This window comes from Lottia gigantea (genome assembly GCF_000327385.1).
Source record: "Lottia gigantea unplaced genomic scaffold LOTGIsca_84, whole genome shotgun sequence".
Lineage (NCBI taxonomy): Eukaryota > Metazoa > Mollusca > Gastropoda > Lottiidae > Lottia > Lottia gigantea.
The window spans coordinates 1,158,028-1,180,990 of record NW_008710779.1 but is presented as its reverse complement, the minus strand read 5'-3'; the positions used below and the strand labels follow the sequence as shown (position 1 = coordinate 1,180,990).

General features: G+C 33.8%; 5 protein-coding genes across 5 annotated transcripts; 1 reads left to right on the top strand and 4 right to left on the bottom strand.

The window, feature by feature from the left end:
* Positions 1 to 504: 504 nt before the first annotated feature.
* Positions 505 to 3,183, bottom strand: LOTGIDRAFT_169333 (hypothetical protein; the record flags this gene model as incomplete). The annotated part of the gene is made up of 3 exons (XM_009067648.1): positions 505 to 736; positions 1,397 to 2,922; positions 3,166 to 3,183. 3 exons carry the CDS (start codon positions 3,181 to 3,183, stop codon positions 505 to 507), a joined length of 1,776 nt encoding a protein of 591 aa, XP_009065896.1.
* Positions 3,184 to 5,043: 1,860 nt separating this feature from the next.
* On the bottom strand, positions 5,044 to 5,562 carry LOTGIDRAFT_133409 (hypothetical protein; the record flags this gene model as incomplete). The annotated part of the gene is made up of 1 exon (XM_009067647.1): positions 5,044 to 5,562. The coding sequence occupies one exon, from the start codon at positions 5,560 to 5,562 to the stop codon at positions 5,044 to 5,046; it is 519 nt and encodes a 172-aa protein (XP_009065895.1).
* Positions 5,563 to 5,787: 225 nt separating this feature from the next.
* Positions 5,788 to 6,378, bottom strand: LOTGIDRAFT_133444 (hypothetical protein; the record flags this gene model as incomplete). The annotated part of the gene is made up of 1 exon (XM_009067646.1): positions 5,788 to 6,378. A coding segment is annotated over one exon (591 nt), but the record flags the coding sequence as incomplete, so codon positions are not given.
* Positions 6,379 to 8,486: 2,108 nt separating this feature from the next.
* Positions 8,487 to 10,748, top strand: LOTGIDRAFT_169331 (hypothetical protein; the record flags this gene model as incomplete). The annotated part of the gene is made up of 3 exons (XM_009067645.1): positions 8,487 to 8,501; positions 8,757 to 10,240; positions 10,598 to 10,748. The coding sequence occupies 3 exons, from the start codon at positions 8,487 to 8,489 to the stop codon at positions 10,746 to 10,748; spliced, it is 1,650 nt and encodes a 549-aa protein (XP_009065893.1).
* Positions 10,749 to 12,558: 1,810 nt separating this feature from the next.
* On the bottom strand, positions 12,559 to 22,736 carry LOTGIDRAFT_236608 (hypothetical protein; the record flags this gene model as incomplete). The annotated part of the gene is made up of 8 exons (XM_009067644.1): positions 12,559 to 13,275; positions 14,223 to 14,335; positions 14,633 to 14,761; positions 16,628 to 16,762; positions 17,032 to 17,130; positions 17,321 to 17,477; positions 20,715 to 20,812; positions 22,706 to 22,736. 8 exons carry the CDS (start codon positions 22,734 to 22,736, stop codon positions 13,069 to 13,071), a joined length of 969 nt encoding a protein of 322 aa, XP_009065892.1. The 3' UTR covers positions 12,559 to 13,068.
* Positions 22,737 to 22,963: the final 227 nt, after the last annotated feature.

Genomic DNA, 22,963 nt, shown 5'->3' with positions numbered 1-22,963 from the left:
ATTACACACTAAAAAAATTAACTCAAGATAATACCTTTAAAAAGGCATTTTGCAAAATTTTTATTCAAAATCTCTATCAGTTTAGTGTCACATCTCCAAATTGGAGAAAATTTTTATTATCAAAAATATTTCTAAAATATGCTATTTACATCTTTGTATCTATTTGGTCAAACTAAATTAGATTTTTGAAGGGTTGACTACCGGTAATTGTTAATTAAGCAGCTTGAACTAGTTTTAGAAGTGGGCCTCACAAAGACTTTAGAATTTCTCTTCAATTAGACGTTAATTTTACTTAAATTTGTTTGGTAATATTTTATCACCTCCCAAAAATCACAACAAATTAAAAAACTTAAACTTTCTAAATAGTTTTGGTTTTAAAAAATTAAGGGGAGTATTTTTTTTACCAAAAACTTGTTGTCCAGAGACACATTTCACTAGATTTTGGTATTTAGTTTCCATAAATTTGAGGGAAAAAAACAGAATGCCCCTTTAAATCTAAAATTTTTAATGAGCAAAGTTTACTAAAAGAAAGGAATATAATGCAATTGACAAAATTACAGAAGCACCATGAGTTATTGCCCCTGAGTCTTCCTTTTTCTCTGTTAAATCTATTAAGTATTTGATAGATGTTGATCGCAGGTTCCTTCGAAGTCTTGGTGTAAAGGCAAGATACATATAGTTCTGATAACGTGATGTAAATTCCTTCCATACATCTTCTGACACATAATTAGGATTCCTAAAAAAAAAAAAAATAATGTCCAGTTAAGATGGAAATTTTAGAAATACACACAAATAGACAAAGAACGGTTAATTGGGATATATTGTTGTACGTCATTAGATTGATGGAAAGTAAGTTTCTAGTGAGATATTGTAGGTCATTAGATTGATGGAAAGTAAGTTACTAGTGAGATATTGTACTAGGTCATTAGATTGGTGGGAAGTAAGTTTCTAGTGAGATATTGTAGGTCATTAGATTGATGGAAAGTAAGTTACTAGTGAGATATTGTACTAGGTCATTAGATTGGTGGGAAGTAAGTTTCTAGTGAGATATTGTAGGTCATTAGATTGATAGAAAGTAAGTTACTAGTGAGATATTGTACTAGGTCATTAGATTGGTGAGAAGTCATTTGCTAGTTGCTAGGATTAGAATGTAGTGAGATATTTTATGTCATTAGATTGATGGGAAGTCAGTTTCTAGGGAGATATTGTTAGTCATTTGCCAGGACGATAGTGAAGGTGATTAGATTGGTGGGAAGTCAGTTGCTAGGAAAATAATGTAGTGAGATATTGGAGGTCATTAGATTGGTGGGAAGTCATTTTCTAGAGAGGCATTGTAGTTGTCATGAGATAGGTAGAAAATCATTGATATTTTGGTAGGGTTGAGTAAAACACTTACCCAGTCTTGGCAAAGTTTGACCAATATTTCATTATTCTCCTTGAAAATTGGATTTCTTCATCAGACACTTCTATTCTTCGAGGGTATATAACCTCTGGTCCAAAAACAAACGCAAGTTCGTCTGCGTGGTTTGCACCTTGAAACCAGGGTCTTGAATTGGTAGTTTCTGGGTCGTGTGCAAAATAATACTGGAAAGTTTTTTTGCCTGGTGCTAATTCAGTGTGTTGCTTTAGTGTTTTAACTGATGGAGCATGCTGCATTAAATCTCCGTACAGTGCAACAAGTTTCCGGGCCTGTTCGATTTCGGAGATCCGCAATCCAGAGTACCTATTGAGAAGTTCCTGCTGGACATCCTTTGAACTATTAAAGTAATCTCTAACAATGGATTTGACAAAAAGATCTTTGAAGACTTCTCTTGGAACACCCTTATCGAGATTAAAGTTATGTGAATCTTGATAAACCCCAAGCTTAAGAAGTACTTGTCCTCCGTCTGCACTGTTCGTTCCAACCATGAGGTCAACATTTCTAAATGGAATGTTCGGTCGTCTGATAAGTCTTGAGGGCGTATTTTTCAAGAGATCGCCATCTACAACTGGACCCAAAACTCTTCTATATGTGAGCATGTCAAATTGTTTGGCTTTCAATGTGGCACCAAGGACCTCAGTAATATTTTTCGAAACCACACAGTCTTTAAGTCTCTGAGAAAAATCTGTTGCGTTGGGATAATCACAAGCTAAGGCAACAGCAAATTTTTGGGTAAAATCCAATGGGTTATGCACCAGTCCAAGAGGAGTAAGAGGAGCGCCACTTTGCAAAATAACTCTCTGAAAAAGACCGGTATTGTTCTCGTACAGTAGGTGCATGCCGATACTGTGCGCTCCTGTGCCTGAACCAAACACTGTAATCCTGTTGCTATCACCACCGAAAGCAGCAATATTGTCCTTGACCCATTTTAAAGCCAGGCGTTGATCCCAAAGACCAAGATTACCCGGGATTACAGCATCGTTGGATGAGAGAAATCCGTAAGCATCAAGTCGATAATTCATCGTGACTACTACAACATCGCCATGAACGGCAAGTAGAGATCCGTCATATCTCATTCCTTGCTCGTAAAGATATTCTCCACCATGAATAAACACCATCACTGCTCTGGGAGTTTGGGAATTCAATGTCCTGGGTACATAAACGTTCAAATGAAGACAGTCAATGCTCTGGTTTCTAACTGGGATGTTGCCATATCCATACCATGGTGGTGATTGAGGACATGATCCTTGATGATCTGTAGCATAATATATAGTCTGTTCATCTTCGCCTGTCATACCTGTCTTAGGAAGTGGTCTTGAAAGTACACTATCCTCAGTTGGACTCTCTGCATACGGAATGCCAAGAAACTGAAGAACCATCACTCCATTGTAATATTCTGTTCTTCCATACATATCACCTGCAGGTGGAGTAGCTTTTGACACGTTACCTTGGTAGTTTTGGGCATTATTGACGACAAGAAGGCCTGACAGAAGTATCAGCAACTGTAAGATGAGAACAAAATGTGTTAAAATATCTTATTTAAGATTTCTCAAGACCACAAGTATAAAGCAAAATCTTGCTATTCTAAATATATATACCAAAGTTTTTATTAAGTTAAAAAACAAAAGAAAAATTAAAACGTAAGCGCAAAAATACAATACAAAATTTTCACTGTTAAAAAAGTGCAGAATACAACAATTGTAGATCGATATAGACATATTAAAGCACAAAAATATAATAATTACCTCATGGATGTTGGCCATAATTGCAATCTAATTCATCCGTCTAGTAGGAAAACGGACAAATCAGCCAACAACTGAATGACATCTCTCAAACTGGAGACTTCAGACAAAAATATGATCTCGCATAACGATAACAAGATTATGGGATGTTTTCCTTTCTAATAAACATGTCAAGACTTATTCAATAAGATTATTTAAGCATTTCAACTTTTATTTGTATTTGATTTTACGCTACCTAACAGTCCAGAAACAGGAGAGAATCACTATAACATGTTTGGGCATAATGGTTTTTAACGAAAACATACGGTTACGTTTTATATACGCCCATATACCAAGAATAAACAAGGGTATATCGAAAAAGTCGTTGGCAAAGCATTATTAACCTAGGGTCCAAATTTGACATACCGTAATGTTTAGAGGTGCTTCTACAATTCAGACAATGCTCTCGTCCACAAATCAAGACATGCAGTTACTGCATCAGCTTATTGAAGATTCAGACAACCAACCATCTCCCTACTCTCAGTGTTGGCACCTTGTGAAATCACTGAATGTATGATCTTATCCATGGATCAAATCACTTCCGACAGCATCAAGTAAAAGATGATGTTGGAAAATGGAAAAATTCAAAAAAAATAACGCCACAAATTCGATGATATTGCATTGAACACCATTACCAACACCATCTGCGTTGTCTAGAACATTCAAATAAGATTCGACCCAGCTCTTACAAATTTCTCTCGCCTGCAAGTCTTATGCACTATTTTAAAAGAAACTATAGTTCTATTACCCTTTGAGTGAATCGGGGACTTAACCCTTGCTTGGGTGAGCATTCGGTTTTCAGAAAATTTTGTTCATTCATCCGCGAGATTTATTTGGACAATTTTAGACTGACCGTACACTATTTAGTTATCCGTTATGCTCTTTACTATAATATTTTCGCTCGAATAGATCCCCAAAATATACCAGTTGTACTCAGATTGAACAGTCTTACAAGTCAATGTCTTTTACCAATCTGATTCAAACGCAGAGCTGGATGTTTTGTTTCGTGTTTTGTCCACAGGTCAATACTCTTGTCATCTTTGATCTGACACAAATAGTCATTGAATCATGTTCAGTTTGCTAATAAATTAGCTCCAAAAGATGTTACATCTTATTCTAACCAATCAGAAACAATGTTTAAAATGAACAGTCAATGTTTAACAATGAATATCACAGAATTCCTCATAATATATAGTAAAGTTAGAGAATTTATCATTGACCAGATCATTTGATTGGATGAATATTATAAGACAAGAACATGAGATGCATAACTATTTCGTCAGATCCTTAGATCAATGGATAATGAAAACTTGGACATAAGTTTCGTACATAAACAGGTATGATAATTTATTCATAAGCAAAATACAGCAAAATGAGAGCTGATAATGCTAACAATATTTTGGGTATTCCATGAGTTATTGCCCCTGAAACATCTTTATCTTCTTTTATAAACTTTATAAAATACTCAATACTCGTCGATCTAAGATTCTTCTTAAGTTTTGGGGTAAAATCCAGATGCATATAATTTTGAAATTCTGTTGTGAACTCTTTCCATTCGTTCGTTGATCCATGATTTGGGTTTCTGCAATAGAAAATGAAAACATAGTTACAAAACGTTACAGGATAACGGTAAAAGCTAGTCGCTGGGTGTGGCAAAGGTGAAAGCTTGAAGCTTTCTTGAGCATGCTCTGACAGTCCACATTAGAATTCGTCCTGCTTTTCGATAGAACCTAGAACTATCCAATTGCCCAAAAGTAACACCAGCTTCAGGATTTTGCTACATTTGGCAATTATTTGCATATCTGCACATCTCGAAATTTGGAAAGAAACACTATACTATACTTACCCAGTCTTAGCAAAGTTCGACCAATATTTCATTATTGTCCGAGAAAACTGTCTCTCCTCCTTTGACACATTTGTTCCAGGAGGGTACATCACTTCCGGCCCAAACACAAACGTCAATTCTTCTGCGTGGTCAGCACCTTGAAACCAGGGTCTTCTTCGATTAGTTGTTGTCGGTTCGTGCGCAAAATAATACTGGTATGTCTTTTTACCGGCTGCTAGTTTAGCATGATGCCTAAGTGTTTTCACTGACGGGGCATGCTGCATGAAATCTCCGAACAGTGCAACAAGTTTCCTGGCCTGTTCAATATCTGAGATCCACAATCCAGAATACCTAATGAGAAGTTCCTGCTCGACATCCTTTGAACCGTTAAAGTAGTCTCTAATGATCGATTTGACAAAAAGATTTTTGAAGACTTCTCTTGGAACACCCTTATCAAGATCAAAGTTATGCGAATCTTGATAAAATCCGAGCCGATGAAAGGCCTGTCCCCCTTCGGCACTGTTCGTTCCAACCATAAGATCAACATTGCTGAACGGAATATCCCTGCTTTTGACGAGTTTATAAGGATAATCTTTCAAGAGTTCGCCATCCACAACTGGTCCTAAAGCTCTTTTGTATGTAAGCATATCAAATTGTTTGGCTTTCAATGTTGCTTCAAGGACCTCACTACATGTATTTAACGACACTACGCAGTCTTTAAGTCTCCGAGAAAAATCCGTTGCGTTGAGGGCAAGATCGCCACAATCTAAGGCAACAGCAAATTTTTTAGCAAACTCCAGTGGGTAATGCACCAGTCCAAGAGGAGAAAAAGCGACGCCACTTTGCAAAATAGCTCTCTGAAAAAGACCGGTATTGTTCTCGTAGAGCAGTTGCATGCCGATACTGTACGCTCCTGCGCCTGAACCAAACACTGTAATCCTGTTGCTATCACCACCGAAAGCAGCAATATTGTCTTTGACCCATTTCAAAGCCAGGAGTTGGTCCCAAAGTCCAAGGTTACCTGGGAGAACAGAATCGTTCGTCGAGAGAAATCCATAGGCACCGATTCTATAATTAATTGTGACCACTACCACATGACCATGAACGGCAAGTAGAGATCCGTCATATCTCATGCCTTGTCCATAAAGATATTCTCCACCATGAATAAATACCATCACTGCTCTGGGAGTTTTGGGATTCATTGTCCTGGGTACATAAACGTTCAAACGAAGACAGTCAATGCTCTGGTTTGTAACTGGGGTGTTCCCAAATCCATACCATGGTGGTGATTGAGGACAGGACCACAGGTGGCCTGTAGCAAAATAGATAACCTGCTCATCTTCCCTTCTCATTCCTGTCTTTGGAAGTGGTCTTGAGAGCAAAATATTATCAAAATGAAGACTTTCCCCATAAGGAACGTCTAAAAACTGTAAAACCTTGACGCCATCGTAATATTCTGTTCTACCATACATATCACCGACGGGTGGAGTAGCTTTTGACATTGTTCCCCGGTAGATTTGAGTATTACAAAGTGCAAGAAGGACCGACAAAAGTATCAGCAACTGTAAGAAAGAGGACCAACAATTACAATTTACCAAAGATTGTGCCAAAATTTATTACCAAGTACGTTTCCAAATTTAGTTTGTCTCTTTCGGATTTTCATAACCATTTCGGCAATGGGTTGATTTCTTTTATTAGAAACATACAATACAATGCTTAAATATTTTGAACAGCGCATAGTTGTGGTCTTTTCATTTAATTCAGTATTTCGAATTCGCACAGTGCCACAAAATATCACCTTGAATTCAAGTGAACTAGTGCTTTGCCTTAAAGTTAGACAATGACTATGGAAATAGTAGATTTCTCATCTTTATCAATTACTCCCAAAGTTACTATAAATAGAGGCACGCTCTTACTACGTCACACACTGGGATACCTATCACAAATAAATATCTTGGAAATGCTTTGCCATACCTGTGTCATATTTGTGATAGATTTTATCTTATGACAATATAACAAAACATAGCAATATAGAATACAGAATTAAACTCACCTTCATTCTGTTATATAACCACACCACGTAGAACTTTTAGCTCTGTATCTTGAACGACATATGCCCTAAAAAACTTTGAGTGAGTGTGCTTCTGGCCGTGTTTTAAAGCTAAACTCATCCATCCTAATGTATCCTACGTAATTTGAATCTGTTGCATCCTTCCTCACAATTACGCAATCATTTTCATGTCTGTTCAAGTAGAGAATATTTTCTTGCAGAGTAAGTTACTATAAAAGTATAGCATTGTATGACTGAACTGCCCTACTAGCCACCACATGTGGCGATGATGTTACGCATAAGATAACCAAATAACTTCGTCCACAAATGGAAAGTTTTGATTAAGGCACGGTATCGCCATTTAGGGGGATTGATTTGGGTCTTGAATATATGTAAATAATCTTCATAAGTATATAGTAGAATATATAAAATCGCACAATTCCTTCATAAATACTTGAAACTAGGAATTTCATTTTCTATTTCTATAAATGTCTTTTCTATGTATGGCAGAGTCTCAAATCTCTTAAATATCTAACGCGGAGAATTCTGGATACAGATGGATTTGAAAGTCCAAATTTAGACGGCGAGCTGTGCATATACTATTGCTGATTAACGTAGATAAAAATGTGCCATTGATCAAACGGATGCCGAAACTGTCCCTTTCGTCGTATTACACCTACCGTCACGAAAATATTTTATTCGATATGTTTATCTGGGTCAACAACAGACTGATGTACTGTAGAGTGAGTACCGATTCGACATGAGCGAGTTAAGTTCTTAATTGCTACTCTGAAACTTTTTCAACCCGGTTTGTCTGTCTGAGGAATATGCCGGAGTCCCTTTGCGGAATTGTTGTGGCCCGAGGGGTGGATGGGTGGCAAAAGTTACCGCCTCAATACGCCAATTTCAGCGGAAAGCTTATAATTCCGTCGAGAAACATTTCGGGAATATCCGACTATACCATACCACGTACAGATATGCTACAGTAACTGTTTATTTGATTAGAATCGGCTACTAAAGCACGACGTATAACATTTTCGATCTTATCTACGAACCACGTTTAACATTAAAATACGTTGAAAAATACATGGATATGATTATCGACGGTAAACGTTCATATAGAACCATGTGGAGGTATGAAATAGCTCGCAGGAGAGATAGTGACAGCTGTGGTCATATTAAGTAAGAGACGATCACCACAACTACCATCACCAACTATTCCACAACAGAGTTCGTTCAACAGACATAATCAATATAAACGTCTTATCTAGTAAAATATTCAAGAAGCGACAGTTCGTTAAATGAAAGTTGTGATTGTATACTAAGTAGCTTATGTAATCTCGTGGTCCAAAGATAAAGACAGCGTTCGTATTTTTGTTGTCAAGAGAATCTAGTCTATTATCATTCAAAATGTTTGGCTTAAAAGTAAGTTTTCAATCTTTATGACTATAATTCATGTCACTAGATGTGCACATTTGTGCAACAATTGGCCCCATTACCGATTTTGTTCTCTAGCGTGTCCGTCTGGTCTTTTATGGGTTGTTTACTGATATAAAAAAATTTTTTTATTTACTATTTTCTTAAATAAAATATCTAGGTGCAGGACCACCTGCCTTGAAACATTTAATGAATGATGATAATGGTGAAAAATTCAATCATAGAATATGGGTTTTTTTTCAGATTGCTATTTTGTTAATTGTATCATCAATTCAGTTTTGGTCAGTGACTAGAGGAATAATAGTTACAACACCATTGGGTAGAATTCGGGGTACAACCTTCCAATACAATGGTACAACTGTTTACAAGTTTCTGGGCATTCCATATGCTAAACCTCCAGTTCAAGACTTGATGCTAGAGAAGCCAATACCAATTGGACCATGGCACGGAACCTTGAATGCTACTACATATGGATCAGCATGTGTTCAAAGAGGTTCTTCATCTCATAAAAATCCAGTCAAGAGCTTGGATTGTCTTTACCTGAACGTTTATGTTCCCCGATCTCTTACAGAGATAAAACCAGTTATGATCTTTATCCATGGCGGTAGTTATATGTTCGGCGATGGAAGTATGTATGATGGTACCGCTTTAGCAGCTAATGGAAATGTCACTGTGGTTGTTATCAACTATCGCCTGGATGCTTATGGGTTTTTATCTACAATGGACAATGAGATTCCGGGTAACTATGGCCTCTGGGACCAGCGCCAAGCTATGATCTGGGTCAAAGAAAATATTCAAAATTTTGCAGGTGATAATGCTTCCCTAACCATGTTTGGTGAAAGTGCCGGTGCCTACAGTACAGGTGCCCACATGTTATCAACGCACAATGTTGGGCTCTTTCACAGAGTTATTTCTGAGAGTGGTGTGGCAGTTTCACCAATTGGAATGACGTATGATCCAATCTATTATTCTAGGAAGATCAGTGATTATTTGGGATGCACTCAGTTTAACGCATCTGGTGGTTGGGATACGAAAGCATTCAAGCAGTGTTTTAAGTCTAAAGATCCATCATTAGTGTTAGACGCTTCAATCAAAGCAGGCGATTATGGTGTTCTTGCGTATCGAAGAATTATTGGTCCAGTGGTTGACGGAGATTTCCTGCTCGATTTCCCTCGGAATGTTCTAGACAGAGATGACGTACCTTTCAAGAACATTGATTTGATGGTTGGAACTAATGCACAGGAAGGCAGTTTGACTGTTGGTCCTCTACAAGCATACGTTAAGCAGTACAATATCAGTTTACCAAAGGGGGTTCCACGGCAGATTTTTAAGGATCACATAGCTTTGGCCATAGCTAGAGATTATTACAATGATAGTTTCGATCAGGTTCTGGACAATATTACGAATACGTATATGTATTCATTTGATGGGATCTCTGATTTCGACCAAGCCGTGAAAATGGTAGAGATGTACGGTGATTTTATTCTTCAAGCTCCCACCGTGGAAACGGTCGAGTATCATACAAAGCTGACCAAGATGAAGAAGACATATCAGTATTATTTCACTCATAAACCAGTTAAAAGACATTCTCTCCCATGGCTTCAAGGAGCAAACCACGCAGACGAACTAGAATACGTGTTCGGGCCTCCTTTGAAAGGCATTTCCGATGAGAAGATACATTTTTCACGATTAGTTATGAAGTACTGGAGTAATTTTGCAAGATATGGGTAAGTATCAAAATATTCTTAGCTGACGTATCTCAAAATTTTTTGATTGTGGGTTGCCAACTTATGATGTCTTTTGAAAAGTCCACCTATTTGATAATGGACACTTATTTTGGACATGTTATGTGGTCTTATTACGACGAAGTTTCAGAGTGAAAGTTTGGGGTACAAAACGTATATAATGAAAATTAGATATCATAGACAAGGGCTTTAAGTATATAGCAACTACAAAGCAAAAATTAATTATATGGTAGTACATGTAGTTAATTATGTATGAAAGCACATAAAAACTTTGTTAACCTGTCATTATTATGACAGTTTGGTCCCTGATATGATTTTTTCGCCGATCTGTATTTTCAGAAATCCCAATGGTGAAGGTCCAGACCAATGGCCAAAATCAAACCAATATACAAAGCCGTATTTTCTTCTTGATTTCAACCAAGCAGCTTATACAAAGTTACTCAGGCGTAGGGTCACATTTTGGAAGAATCTTGGCACCCAATCCACCTAGGCAATTAACATTGTCATGAAACATATTTGTAAATTCTTTTAGAAGCTTTTGGGCAAAATAAATTGTGACTGTGAAATAACACTTATTTCCAGGGAATATTTATAAATGTGAATCGTAAAGAAGAGTTTGAAATTATGGTAACATTAAAAATGATGAAAATCAGAATGTTTATGAAACATTTATAACCAAATAAATTCAATGAATCAAGTATTACTTCCCTTTAATGACATTAATGGAAAAAACAAAACTGTTTTCAATAAATTAACAAAAACTCACATAGTGTTGTACACTGGGAGAAAAGTATTGCAAAAACATTGATTATTCTTTTGAATTTGTACAGATATTACTGTGTGTAAATGACATTCAAAGTTAAAAGTTTAACAACCATTACAAATAACCAAATTCACAAGGTACCATCAGTAAGATTAGATACACATCCAAGAACTTTGTTTCCAGTTTTTTTTTCTTTTCGTGGTAATTTCTTTTGCTATCTATCTGCAGGACATCTAAGCTATTTAAATATATCAACTAATCTGCTAAATAAATGTTTTGTCTACCTCAGGCCTGTGCAACCTATGGACTGCGGCCAACTGCCTACCACTGGCATCCCCCAAATGTGTCCCACCGTTGCAGAAAGGTTGCACAAGCCTGGTCTTCTCAATTGAGGAATTATGGGATGTACGTTGACGCAATTTAGAAAGGGTATTTGATGAGGTAAATTAGGATAAATCATTACACAATTGGTTCAGGATTTGACAGTAAAAAAGAAAAGAGCCAAAACAATATTAAATTAGCCCTACAATCAGGATGCAAGAAGCACAATAATTATCTATCAACTATATATTTTATTATGGATAAGTAAGAAATCATTTAACAATAATAGTAATTTCAATATAATACTTCTTGGTATATCATGTAAGTAATCACATATTTAAGTCCCTGGGAATCACATAATTAAGTAAAAAGAGAAAAACATTCCAGAACTCTTGCACAGAGCCTTTCTTCATCTCCTGATCCCTTGCTATCAAATAAGTAAGGTCCTTGGCAACACTCAAAATGGCTACAATCAACCAGGTAAATTCATAAATTCAGATAACAAAAATAAAACGGAATAAAAATCCATACAAGCATGATAAGTACCATTAGGTGTTTCAAAAAGAGTAAGGCATGGTCTGCGTGACACCTGCCACTATTACAATGGTCAAAATCATGAGATGCAACCAGATCACTAAATAAATCAGCAAAAATGCCAGAAACTGATTTATTGTATTGCTAAAGTTCATCAAAACGACCATAAAATTTCCTACATTTTTAAGTACACTGATCTCAACTAAAAACCTAAGTATGAATTTATTATCAATTTGAATAAATTTGCGTCAATCAAGCAAGATTTCAGATTATCATCTTTAGCTTAATATATTTGCAGGAAACTACTACCTAACTCTAATGGATACCAAGTCATCAAAACTTCTAAGCAAGTATGCATGTAAGTCTACTGTTAAGGATATAGTCACCTATCAATCAAAATTCAGATCATGGCCATGAATTCATGATCTTTAGTTATATATATTTGCAGAAACAACTACCTAGATCTAACCTCAAATGGATACAAATATTTAAATCAAAATTTCAAATCAAGACTAGGAAAATCAACAAAAGTCAGCAGAATTGATATTTGATTTAAAGGGTGATATTGAGCTGCCTTATAATAACAAGGATTGTTCGTTGTGCGTTCATCAGGTTGGAACGGCTCAATCAAATATTGACAAATTAGTTCCAATATCAAAAGGATTGTAAAGAAGTTTTCTAAAAAAAATTATGTGTATATGGACACTTATAACATCAATTTGCACCATTCCAATTTTCAAAAGAGGCGATTGTGGTTCCTGTAATTCCATTAAAACTAACTGATTTATGACATCAGAAAATGCATTTAGTTTTAGTGGAATTGCAGGAACCCCAGACGTCTGTTTGAAAATTGGAATGATGCAAATTATGTGTATTGGGTACTCTTATATCATCAATTTGCACCATTCCAATTTCTATCAGACGTTTTTGGTTCCTGCAATTCCATTAAAAGACTAAGTGTTTGATGACGTCAGTAATCACAATTAGTTTTAGTGAAATTGCAGGAACCCCCGATGTCTGATTGAAAATTGGAATGATGAAAATTGTGTGTCCCAGATACACATACAAATTTTAGAAATCCTTTTTACAATCCCTGTAACTTTAAATTCCAAACACTATAAAAAAATATAATTTTTACATCCCAGCAGATTAGTTCATTTTCCATGAGGTAGATATAATTAAGGATTTAAAATTAGGCCATTGGTAGTTCATGAGCTGCAGCATATCTTCCAGTTACATAATGAAAGATTTGCCTTTCAATGTCTCCTAAAAGACTACTAGCCCCAAAACGGAACAGGTTTGGTTTGGTCCAATCATCACCAAGTTCTTCTTTCATCAGAGACAACCAGGTACAGGCATCTTTAGCTGTCCTGATACCACCAGCTGGTTTAAAACCAACCTGAATTCATGAAAGCAAACGCTATCTATGGTTAAAGTATATGCACAAATTCCAGCACACAGGGTCAGATATTTTATTGCTATTTGTATCAATATGTGGGCCATTTGAAGACCGAAGAAAATAAAATGAAGACGGAAACAAGCAATATGAAGATGAAAGCAAGCAACATGAAGATGTAAGCAAGCTACCAAAAGATACAATCAAGCAACATGAAGAAGAAAGCAACCTAGTGATAACGGGAAGCAACTTGAAAATAAGCGATTTAAAGACAGAAACAAGAAATACAAAGACAGAAGCAGACAATGTTAAGATGGAAGAAAGCTTTGAATATGGAAGCAAGCAACATGAAAATGGAAGCAAGCAACATGAAAATGGAAGCAAGCAACATGAAGATGAAGTAAGCAATATGCAGATGAAATCAAGCAACATAAGGATGAAATCAAGCAACATGAAGATGGAAGCAAGCAACATGAAAACGGAGTGAAGCAACATGAAGACGGAGGGAAGCAACATGAAGACGAAGGCAAGCAGCATGAAGATGGAAGCAAGCAACATGAAGATGAAATCAAGCAATATGAAGATCAAATCAAGCAATATGAAGATGAAATCAAGAAACATGAAGATAGAAGCAAGCAACATGAAGATGAAAGCAAGCAACATGAAAACGGAATCAAGCAATATGAAGACGGAAATAAGCAGCATGATGGTGGAAGCAAGCAATATGAAGATGGAAACAAGAAACATGAAGACAGAAATAAGCAACTTGATGATGGAAATAAGCAACATGACAATGGAAGCAAGAAATATGAAGATGGAACAACAAGAAGTTTAGCAACATGCAGCAGAATTAAGCAAAATGAAGCGAAATGAATATTGAAGCAAGCATTTTCAACAGAATCATCTTCAAAAAGTGTGCAGCATCAAACAGAAACTGCATAAATTCTTACCTTGTAATTTGTTCGTTGGTAATATTCTCTGATAGCTCTAACCATGACTAGACCTACTGGTAGAGTAGCATTAACACCTTCCTTACCAGTGGATGTCTTGATAAAATCAGCACCTACAAATATGAATATTGTACAGGATTTGATCCCTTAACCTAGTTTGAAATATGTGGAGTACTTCTGTCTGGGATAAATATATACAGCTGTCCATAGCCACTAGCCAGTAAGTTTTCTGCCAGACGCTTCAAAATCTTGAGTAAAACATGTTAATAATTCTAGAATATTCAATGTAAAGGTTTACAGTACCAACTAAGTTTTTGTTTCAAAACTGAAACTGAGTGTCTTTAGGGCAATAAATACAGGTTAAAGCTTTTGTTGAATTTTTGAAATGGATAAATAAATAAATAATTTACCTGCCATCATACAGACCATACTAGCTTTATAAACATTTACCATGGAGCCTAGTTCACCAGTAGCAAGTATAGTTTTTAAATGAGCTTCACCACAAGCTTCTCTCATTAATCTTACTTCATTATATACCCCTAAATAATAAACATTATATTCATATAGCTACATTCAATATTTCTAATTTCTATATTGTTTCATTCAATATTTATGATTTCATATCATTACATTTAATATTTATGATTTCATATCATTACATTCAATATTTATGATTTCATATCATTACATTCAATATTGTAGATTTTATTTAGTTACATTCAATATTGTAGATTTTACATAGTTACATTCAATATTGTAGATTTTATATCATAACATTTAATATTATAGATATTATATAATTACATTTAATATTGTAGATTTTATATAGTTACAATTAATATTGTAGATTTTATATAGTTACAATTAATATTGTAGATTTTATTTCATTACATTTAATATTATAAATATTATATAATTACATTTAATATTGTAGATTTTATATAGTTACAATTAATATTGTAGATTTTATATAGTTACATTTAATATTGTAGATTTTATATAGTTACAATTAATATTGTAGATTTTATATAGTTACAATTAATATTGTAGATTTTATATAGTTACAATTAATATTATAGATATTATATAATTACATTTAATATTGTAGATTTTATATAGTTACAATTAATATTGTAGATTTTATATAGTTACATTTAATTTTGTAGATTTTATATAGTTACAATTAATATTGTAGATTTTATATAGTAACAATTAATATTGTAGATTTTATTTCATTACATTTAATATTATAAATATTATATCATTTCATTTAATATTGTAGATTTTATACAGTTTCATTTAATATTGTAGATTTTATATCATTACATTTAATATTGTAGATATTATATAGTTACATTTAATATTGTAGATTTTATATAGTTACAATTAATATTGTAGATTTTATATAGTTACATTTAATATTGTAGATTTTATATAGTTACAATTAATATTGTAGATTTTATATAGTTACATTTAATTTTGTAGATATTATAACATTACATTTAATATTGTAGATTTTATACAGTTTCATTTAATATTGTAGATTTTATATCATTACATTTAATATTGTAGATATTATATAGTTACATTTAATATTGTAGATTTTATATAGTTACAATTAATATTGTAGATTTTATATAGTTCCATTTAATATTGTAGATTTGATATAGTTTATATAGATTTTATTTCATTACATTTAATATTATAAATATTATATCATTTCATTTAATATTGTAGATTTTATACAGTTTCATTTAATATTGTAGATTTTATATCATTACATTTAATATTGTAGATATTATATAGTTACATTTAATATTGTAGATTTTATATAGTTACAATTAATATTGTAGATTTTATATAGTTACATTTAATATTGTAGATTTTATATAGTTACAATTAATATTGTAGGTTTTATATCATTACATTTAATATTGTAGATTTTATATAGTTACAATTAATATTTCAGATTTTATTTCATTACATTTAATATTGTAAATATTATAACATTACATTTAATATAAATTTTATACAGTTTCATTGATTTTATAAAGTTCCATTTAATATTGTAGATTTTATATAGTTTCATTTAATATTGTAGATTTTATATAGTTTCAATTAATATTGTAGATTTTATATAGTTTCAATTAATATTGTAGATTTTATATAGTTCCATTTAATATTGTAGATTTCATTACATAAATCTGACATGTTACATCTATCTGATTTCATTAAATATATCTGATTTCACCAAATATCACATTTCATTTCTGATTTCGCATGAAAAATTCCTACTTCACCTATTTCACATTTCTGATTGCATAATGTATTTCTGATTTCATTACATCTTGCTGATTTCACAAATAAATCTTCAATAAAACCATACAACATAATAACCCTCCTACCTTTCCAATCTCCAGTTAAAGCCATTGTTCTGTTTATAACAATGTCTATTTCTCTCGCTCCATCCTCTACAGCCTGTCTTATTTCTTCCAATCTAGTCTTTAATGGTGTTTGACCAGCAGGAAATCCAGTAGCAACTAAAAAGAGAATTTTGCTATAAGAGGAATTTTTTTATGCCTTTCATGACAAATTTTGAAAAACATTGAAGCTTCTTTAATATTGCAAATCAGTGTTTTATTTGTTGTTTGACTGAATGCTATAGAATTGTTTGGATATTTTAGAGCCCCATTGTTAACCATAATGCAATTTTCAAAGCATGCATGTGTCCACATCAAGATCAAATGCCAATTTGCATTAATTAGTATCATTATTTATTCTGCTGTTCTTATATTAAACGTTATATTACCTGATGCTATAGGTATCTTGGTACCATTACATGCCTTCAGTGCCTTAGCACAATCCTGTATCCGACTTGGATAAACACAAACAGCACCAGTAGTCAGACCTGTAGTTAAATTGAAAAAAGATTTAACACCTCAGTATAGCCATGAGAATTTATTTTGACCAAAAGTTTGAAAAGACCACAGACTAAATCTGGTAAAGATCTTAGCTTAAAACACATCAATGTACATTTGGTGCCGCCTTTACAAATTATCGATTTACAATATGAAAACATAAGTGATGCAAAATAATACACAACTTGCCTTTATCTTGCATCCCAACTGCCTTAATCAAATCAGATCTGATAGGATTTCTAGCTTTATAGCATAACCTAGATACATTAGCTGGTGTATCATCTCCTGCTAATGTTGTTAAATCTATACAAGATACAGCTCTCAATAACCATGCTGCCTACAAATACAGAAAAAATACATTTTAGTGGTTTTCAAATTTAGAGAGCATTCTAAACTTAACTTTGCATTATAGTCAAGAAGCTCAATGAGGGAGTATATGCACCAATTTACTTGATATGGAAACACAATTCTAAAACAATTCGTGAAACCAAGAAGCTTGCACATATCCCTTCCTTATGTAGTCATAGTCTGAAGCAGAAACATTTCATAAAAAGACTAAATTTAAGATCTGAAATACATTTTGATATCAGCCAATTAGATTGTGAGAACTCACGGGTTCAGTTTGAGTTTTGAAATATATTCCTTGAGCTGACGTTTGATACTTGAGCATAAGACGGCTGGCTTTCTAATGTGGCCAAAAGGACATCATCAAAGCAGAAACTACAAGGATTACATTATTCTAAATATTTTCTTTACCAAATCATTTCAGCTATCTTTGGCATTTTCAAAATCTCACCTCTGATTCTCCTACATTGCAACAAACATAATACAAGGGCCGCAATGATTCACTGATGAATCGATGAACCCTGATTCTATCCTTCTTATCCTAAATAATCACAATGTATAGGCACGATTATTGATAAACTCCTTTAATAACAATCAATATGGAATCCTGTTTATATCAGAAATGTGTTATGATTCAAATATTTTATGTAGAATTTTCTCATCAAACTTTGTAAAAAAAATCATTACTGACTATAAAAAGTAAGAATTTTCTTTCGCAATTCTTTCCTTCTAAATGTTTTCATGTGCTAAATAATGACAACATTGTTATTTAAAAAGTTTCTACTAAATTTCTCTTTCTTTTTCTAATAAATGAATCACGATTATTATCGCAATGCATTCAGTTTATCGAATCACAACTGAATTAGTCGAATTATTACCTCATGGCGTCTTAATTTTGATAATAAACTATACCTAAGAAGGTTAAAGGGGCAGATGTGCCATTTTGGGGGGTTGATTTTCATCTTGAAAATATAAGTAAATAGTCTTCAGAAGTACTAGAACATCACATAATTCCTTTAAAAATACTTCAAACTACGAATTTTACTTACTAATTCTATATGATATGTCTTTTCTATATATCACAGAGATTCTTAAATTGATGAGTCGTCATGTTAACATTCAAAGGCAATTCTGGACACTATTACTGACTAGCTCAGCAAAAAAATTCCAGTTTCTGAGACTAAAGTATGATTGGTCAAAAAATGGTCTACCTGTCCCTTTAATTATACCCTCAAAGTGATGACAGTCTAAATTGGCCCGGTGCATTTTTCTTTATGTTAAACAGTAGGATAATCAGAGGTGAGATTCTGAAAAGGGGCTACTGATAGCTGAAAATGAGCTCAGTTGGTAAGCAAATAATTGGTTGACTATATCCCTTTGTTTTAATCAGTTTAATACATGACCTACCAACTTCACAATGTAGAGCTTTTAGGAACTGTGCCTAATACCTTGACTTCATGAGGCTCAAGGAAGTGTGTAAATACAGCAATTTGTTTGGATTGTAGTATAGCCAATACAACCAAACAGAGCTCTGATTGGTTGTATTAGCTGCCATACAATCCAATCAAATTTCTGTATTTTGTGAAAGACCTCAATGAAGGTATTAGCTGTAGTTCGTATTAGCTTGATATTGTGAAGATGATGGCACGAAGGTATTTACTCACATGGCTGATTTTATTATTTCTATCAATATATAACATTCAGAAATAAATAACCAACATCTGTTGTAACTTTTCTGGTGACAGAACAATATTTCACAGTAAATATATGTTTGTGATAAAAAAAGATATTGAGCTCCATATGTTTGATATTTGCATACCAATAAACCAGCAGTATACGGATTAAGATAGCTTGTAGATCAAGATATTTCATTTTAAGCATCCTAAGTAAGTTGGAATAAAGGGAAAGTAGAGAGATTTTCAAAACTTTTTATGTGTATCAAGACATTTGTTAAGCAATTTTCAATCAGACATCTGTGTTTCTTGCAATTCTGCTAAAGGAAGCAGTTTATGATGTCATTATCACAAAAGGCATATAGATATTACAGTAGATTTTGTTAAAGTGATGTAAAAGAGCCTCACTTTAGTGAAAATAGCAGGAACTATTGACATCTGACAGAAAATTGGAATGGACAATTGGGCAACTAATACACATATAAAGTTTAGAAAACCTCCTTGCAATCCTTTAAATTTGCTCATTTGCATTAAATTATACCAGTGGAATACATTGAAAAGGTAACATTGATCTCCAATATTAGCTATCCTGTTGAAAATATTGTTTCGGAACAGTTTACAGCAGCATGATATGAAAACTATTTAATAAAGCAGTTTGAATAATGTTCTGCTATGCTGCGGGCACACGAATGGTCTTGGTCGACAATTTTTGACGCCAACTAGAGTAAAAAATTTCCAGTCAGTTGTTATCCACTATGTTAATAATCACGTATGCGTTTCATGCAATTGAAAGGAAAATGAATCTGATCGCATGATAACGGTCTGTCTTATAGGCGACAAATTGTGTGCCTGTTAAGTTGTCAACTTTTAAGTTGTCATTGCCTGATTTTCCTTTAAATACACGTACTTACTAAAACATGAACCGACCAGAAACGACCAAGAAACAACCAGAAACGACCAGGAAATGACCAATGAAAAGGTGAAACAACCTGGAACCGAGCAGAAAAACGACCAGGAAGCGAACTCAAACTATTTTGCAATGAATTCTATGCATGTTAATCAGGCAGAAAAGTTTTGAAGTTATTTAGGGGAATAGGACTGTGTTCATAATCTTTGCTAACAGTATAATGTCATTTAAGACGAAATCTAAGTTGACCTTTTACAAACTTAATGAATTAGAGTGTCCCTTTAAACTTAATGGAAACACAATATAACAATTTTGTTAAATTTGTTATACACTGTTATACAACAGACTAAATTGGGTGTGGGTTATGTGCGTTATATCACAGTCAAAATGCACTCAGCTGGGAAATATGAAAGACAAGGTCATTAAGTGAACTTCTTCCAAATGCACATTTTTTTAAAATGATTGATGATTTTTCGGGCAAATTAACATACTTAGAGTTTATTGCCAAATAGTTTGAGGTTGTTTCCTGGTCGTTTTTCTGCTCGGTTCCAGGTTGTTTCACGTTTTCATTGGTCGTTTCCGGGTCGTTTCCTGGTCGGTTCATGCTTTAGTAAGTACGTTAAATACAAAAGTATACAACACAACGTACCTGCCATTGTTTTTTAACTGTGCGTCTGGTTCCCAGTGTTTCTGCTCTACGTTTAACTGCTGGTAGATTGATATACACATTCTGTATCCATGTTTCATCTGTAATATAAATAACCAATATATATATAATTTAGCTGCATGACTAACCATGCTTGCAATATTCTACAATATGATTTAATTCATTTGCTGACTATTAAGAGCTTAGGATGTGAGTAGGTTTCTAGTAGTTAAGCCTACCGGTACCTCTCACCACAGAAGCCACAATAGGTAGGTAGGCTAGTATATAACTAATTTTGGTACTCTGGATAGGGGATAGGGGACTGGGTTTTAAATGATTCAAATACTTCCAACCACAAACTGTAATATTATTCAGGGGTTGATTTGGGTTTTCAATGAATGAAACATATGTCTTCAGAAATACTAGAAATGTACAAAAATTGCATAATTCCTTGAAAAATATCTCAAACTAGAAATTTCACTTTCTATTTCTATATACCTGTAATGTATTTTCTATTTGTGGCAGAGTCTCAAGAAAAGACGATTCACCTTTCTAACTTTCAAACACTGATAATTCTGGACACACATGGATTTGAAAGCAAGCATTTCGATAGTGAGCCCTATTAGGCCCTACTGAAAAAATTTATGTTTCTGCAACTAAGGATTAAGGAACGATTGGTCAAATGGAAGGTAAACATGTCCCTTTAAGTTCCATTTTCCACTCAAATGTGTTTTCATACATTTCAAGAAACGGAGAAATTTAATCAGAACAACTGCTTTTTAATAAGAAAGGGGTTGCGTTTCAGGTAGGCAACTTTATTATATAATACTTGTTGAGTTTCCTATGAAAGTTCATATTTGCAACAAACTATAAAAGTAACAATGCAGGAGCGTGCTGATTGACCTACATCTTGGTTTAATTGTTCGTAACTAGCCTAGCCCACTAATGACAATATTAAAGGCCATGGTTTGCATTTTTTGGTATTGAATATTATGTAAACAGTCTTCAGAACTACTGGAACTGCACAAAAATTGCATTATCCCTTCAAATATACTTGAAACTAGAAATTTAACTTTTTTTTTATGATGTTTTTTCTATAATATTGTATTAAGAAAAGATGACTTGTCATTTTAACTTTCAAACGTAGACACACATGGATTTGAAGGCTCAAATTTCGACAAGGACCTTTAAACACATTACTGATTAAAGCCTAGCTAAGCAATTCCTGTTTCTGAGACTAAGGTACAATTGGTCAAAAGAACGTGTGCTTTTAATGACAATCAGAAACCAGAAATCAGGTGTAATTGTGAAAAGCAATAAAAGATTGAGGTCCATCATTTGGGGAATCAAAATGAAATGAATGGAGTTTTACGTCCTACTTTTCTGCACCATGTGGGCTAATGAAGACGTGCAATGAGGGAATTTTTGCCAGGACAGCAGCATTAGCCTGCTCTTTTTCGATTTCCAACTGTCGAGGGATCTTTAATGTGCACAGCCTGTAGCACACAGGGCCTCGGTTTATTGTCCCATCCGAACGACTAGACGCTTTTTCCATGTTATATTATATAATATATTATATAGCCTATATTATAATAATAGCCTATCAGTAGTATCAACCTTGGCAGGTCAAAACTATGACCCAAAGTTCAATATTTGTGGAGAAGTACAAAGTACAACACAAAGTCACAATTAAAGATAAAATGTATCATCATATCAAATATGCCATTCTGATATCCTTTGCAGTGAATAGCTTAGCACTGAAGGTGCATTTTGGCATGTTTTGCCTTCCATACATCACAGCTGCTGTACATCGAACGCACCAATAATAACTTACTGACCGAGAAAATAAAAATACCAAATACACAGACTTGGCTAACTGAAGTAAGTTAATTATATTTACACATACAGCAGACTGATTTTGGTGTAACGTGAAATGCACTCTGGCATCGACTTACATACAAGTTAGAAAAAGAATTTTGAGTTGTTCTACATACCGTATTCGATTCCTGGGTTTCGAGCTGCCATTTTCTAAAGTACACTTAACACTGGTTAATCTTGACTGTTTCGTCTAGATTATCACACAATCAAGATAGACAGTGTTAGTAAAACTAGGATATGATTTTAACTTTAAACTAGCCTACTTTTTTATTTAGGAAATTGTTTATCTGTAATTTTTTCAATTTTTTCTCCGATTAATTGAAAAAGGACACAGGCATGTCATGTGCAATGAGGGAATTTGCGTTGTTGGCCCC